Source organism: Elephantulus edwardii, unplaced genomic scaffold (assembly GCF_000299155.1).
Source record: "Elephantulus edwardii isolate Elephantulus edwardi_28Jun2011 unplaced genomic scaffold, EleEdw1.0 scaffold00237, whole genome shotgun sequence".
NCBI lineage: Eukaryota > Metazoa > Chordata > Mammalia > Macroscelidea > Macroscelididae > Elephantulus > Elephantulus edwardii.
Genome location: NW_006399987.1, coordinates 3,629,490 through 3,633,858, shown reverse-complemented (window position 1 = coordinate 3,633,858; position 4,369 = coordinate 3,629,490). Strand labels below are relative to the sequence as shown.

At 45.9% G+C, this 4,369-nt stretch overlaps 1 protein-coding gene across 1 annotated transcript in view; it reads left to right on the top strand.

Moving 5' to 3' along the window:
* Positions 1-4,369, top strand: part of RGL3 (ral guanine nucleotide dissociation stimulator-like 3) — a 22,520-nt gene that overhangs the window by 6,972 nt on the left and 11,179 nt on the right. Inside the window, exon 7 of the mRNA XM_006898855.1 lies at positions 4,214-4,344. Coding sequence (XP_006898917.1) covers positions 4,214-4,344 — 131 coding nt within the window. The remainder of the gene's footprint in view (positions 1-4,213; positions 4,345-4,369) is intronic.

The following is a 4,369-nucleotide window of genomic DNA, read 5'->3' as shown; positions in this document are numbered from 1 at the left end:
TTATCTTCTCCTGATTGTAGGTAGTCAAGCTTTTAAAAACTCAAAACTCATTACAAAAAACCCCAACCCACGTCATTGCCACGGAGTCAGAACTGACCCGTAGTCAACACTCCAGTATGCCTTCAGAGGCTAGAAATCATGCAGGAGACTACCCATTTTCTCCTGTGGGAGCACTTCACCCCCATAATCTATATTTTGTAAAGGCAGCTCTGGTCTAGTGGGTAGAAAGTTACTGCTAACCCCAAATTGGCACCCTCTCTGGCAGTTCGAATCCACTGACCACTCTGCTGGAGAAAGATGGTCAGTCTCCTCCCGTGTGATTGACAGCATCAAAAACCCCACTGGAGGGTCAGCTATGAGTTGGTTATGACCCCACAGCAATGATTGATGGATTGATATTTCATAAACTAATGAAACCACTTTGCTTCTTGGAGGCAAGGATTGTGAAACACTTTCTCTCTCTCATACTTTTGGCATGTTGCCAGGAGGGACTGACTAGTCCTTGATGAAGGACACTCTGCTTGGAAGAGTAGAGGGAGAGCACAGGAGAGGAAGACCGTCAATGAGATGGACTGACATAGTGACTGTGGCAATGGTATCAGGTGTGTCAGAAATAGGTTGGCTCAGGATAAGGCAGGGTTCATAGCCATCATTCATGGGCATCATTCATGGGGTTGCTATGAATTGTAGTCCACCCAAAGGCACACAACAACCACCTTTTTTTCCTTTTCTTATTTTATTGTGAGTTTAACAAAAGTTTACACAAAAGTTGGATCATTCATTCATTCATTCATTCATTCACTGTTGCACATTTTCTTCCCTACTTCCCTCTCCCCGCCAATAACAACAACTATCTTAAAGGACCTCTGGTGAAATGTACATGTGGCCTTGTTCAAAAGAAGGCAGTTCGAATTCACCTTGGGAGAAAGGTGGGCAGCCTCCTCTCATTAAGATTTAAAGTCTCAGCAACTTGATGGGGGGGGGGGCTCGCTAGGACCCAGACTCGATGGCAGTGCGTGGGGTGGTGGTTGTTGTTGTTATGTGCCACAGAGTTGCCTGCAACTCATAACGCCCCTATGTACAACAGCCTATCATTTGCTAGTCTTATTCTCTGACACACCTACTCCCATTTCCCCAGTGACTGAATCAATCCATGTCATCGAGGGTCTTCCTCTCCTGCGCTATCCCTCCACCTTCCCAATTATGACATGCCTCTCCAAGGACTGGTCCTGACCTGCAGCATGTCCAAAGTATGTTAGACCGAGCTTCAGAATCCTTGCCTCCAGGGAGCATCCCGGCTTCACCCTCTCCAGGATGAACTTATTTGTTCTCCTAGCAGTTCATGGTATATTCAATACTCTTCTCCAGCACCACAGCTCAAAGGCATCAACTCTCCTTCTATCATCCCTAGTCATTGTTCAATTCTTTGATGGATAGCAAGCAAGCAATTGCAAAGACCATGGCCTGCATCAGGTGCACCTTAGTCTCTAGACTGACATAGTTGCTGTTCAGTACTTTGGAGAGATCCCTGACAGCAGACTTTCCCAATGCAATTTGTCTTTTAATTTCCTGGCTGTTGGTGCCGAAAGTGTTGATTGTGGAGCCAAGCAAATTGAAGCTGTTAACAATCTCAATCTCTTCACCATCTATCATGATGTTGCCAATCGGCCCAGTGGTGAGAATCTTTGTTTTCTTGGTGTTGAGCTTCAATCCAATCTGAGATGAAAGCCAGATCACTTAAAAAATAGAGAACAGCAGGCTGCTAGAGCTGTAGTGGGAAGAAGAAAGAAGATGCAAGGCATTCACGCGGAAGGAAACGATGCTTCTGTGTCTGCTGGCGCTTGGGCTTGCCTCACCAGGAGACATAACAGAGTCCTAACAGCATCTCAGTGACTGACTCCCACAAACGAATGAAGACGTGAGGAAGATGAAGACACGTGGAGAGGATTCTGACACGGCAGCAAAGCCGACGGTGACATTGTTTCCCAAAATGTGAGTAACACTGGAAAATTCAAATGAGAGACAAAGTCCATACTTTCAGGGTTTGTATTTGTCTCTGAGCAAGGAAGTCGGTGTGTAAGTTCAGATGACCATAGATTGGCTGTATAACGACATGAATGTCTGGAGAGACATTTGAGGCCAGTGACAGGCAATGTTGCTTTGTACCATTAAATCAAGACCGACCCATCACTGACCCTCCAGTGGGTTTTCAGAGGTGGTAAATTACACAAGAGGAGATTGACGCAGGAGGTGATTGCCCATCCTGCTCCCAGGAACAATGCAGGATTTGAACTGTGTGCCTTTGATATTGAAACCCAGCTTCTTTCTTACCACAAGGCCACCAGAGCTCACTGGTGCAGGCGCAGTCCTCACTACGCAGAGTCTTCAGCATCCCACCCCTCATCTTGGGACAATCAAACCCAAATCTAGAAACTTCCCTAATGCCCCCTCGGCGTGTCACCCTCGGAACCACCAGGGTAACATGGCATTTATCCACCACTTTGGACAAAGCACCAGAGAGATGCCACTTTTGGATTAACAGCACTGCCTCCTAGGAATGATGCCACCAGAGTTCCTCTAGAATTAGATTTGTTGTTTTATTTCCATTTATTCATTGTTGCACTTTTCTCCCTGCCCACCCCTCCCCCCAGTACACTCTTTGAAAAGTAAAAAAAAAATTCTTTCATTGTTCTACAATCCCTCCCCCCATGTCGACTCCACTATGCAGCCTTCATTCTGGATTCCTGTCATGACAATAATACCTAATCACATATCCCTTTTAAACAGTTCTCTCCCTCATCTACCCCAAACCTGTTGTCAGTCCCATTCTACAACAGTGGCACTATACAGTATTTATCCTTTTGTGACTAAAATATTTCACTCAGCATAATGTCCTCCAGGGTTACCCATTTTGTGTAATATTTCGTGAGTTCCTTGTTTTTCAATGCAGCGTAGTATTCCATTATGTGAATATACCAGAGCTTCTCTATTCATTCGTTTGTTCATGGGCGCTTAGGTTGTTTTCAACTCCTTGCTATTGTGAACAAAGCCACAATAAACATGGGTCTTAGAATTATTAGTTTTATAACCATTTGATATGTCTCATGTCATGTAATTTGGGAAAAAAAAGTTTGAAGAATCAAAGTTTCGTTAAGATGAAAAGATTTGCTTCAGTTTACACGGCGAGCTGAGTGAACAAGCCATGGTTTGAACTCGGGTCATCTGATGAGTCTTCCCTTAGGCACGAAGTTGTACCAGCTCTCCCAAACTTCTCCTAAAACAAGCTCAAAATCATAAAACTCCATTTTCTACTCTAGTCTCTGAACCTGCATCACCTGGGAGCTTCAGATCTGTCCTGTTGTTTCTGAAGGTGTGATCTGCACCCTGCTGGGTAATGATGACCTTTTTTTTGCTTTCTTCATGGTTGATATCATCCCACAACTCATCTGGTCTTTGATCATTGATGTTCAATGCCTCAAACCTATTCCTAAGATGATCTTGAAATTCAGATGAAATTGAGTCATATCTTCATTCCCATGGACAATCAAAAGGACAGTTATGTCTTGGAGATGGTGCAGCTGGAGTGCTCTTTGGAGGCAAAAGTGAGGAGGCTTTGCCTCACATGCTTTGGACATGTTGCTAGGAGGGGGGCTATTCGTTGGAGACGGACATCCGGGAAGGGTGGAGGGTCAGCAAAGGAGAGGGAGACCCTCAACCAAGGGAGATTGACACAGTGACTGCCACAATGGGTTCTTGTGTGTTAGAAAGTGTGAGGACGGCACAGGATAGAGCAGGGTTCAGATCTTTTGTTCATAGGGTCGCTATGAGTTGTACTCGCCTTGATGGCATCTAACACCACCAACACTCTGCTTGCTGAGTTAGACTAGTTAATCCACCCTCAATGCTTAATAAAGGGAATATTGCTATTAAGTCTTGAGATTCCAACTTGAGAGTTTTTGTTCTTGTTGGAAGTGCCTGGAGTCGCTTTGGCGTCATTGCGACCCCATGTGACAGAGGACGACGGTTCTATACTTTTCTTAGCTGTCATCTTTAGGGGGGCCTATTTCCAGATCTTTCTCCCGCAGAACCTCTGCACAATTCCCAAAAGCAGACACTAGATTGGCAGCCAAGCGCTGAACAGTTGTGCCACTAGGAGTCCTGAGTTTTTTATCCGCTTCCTCCCCCATGCTCCCATAAGGCCTTCCTGGAGGAGGTGCCCAGACCTCAGGCTCAGACTCCCCGGAGGACTGCGTGGAAGAGGAGGAAGGACTTGCACTGGAGGGTCCTGAGATCCTGGACTTCAGCGTGGACGAGGTCGCTGAGCAGCTGACGCTGATGGATGCGGTGAGGCCTGGGAGCCGGGGAGGGG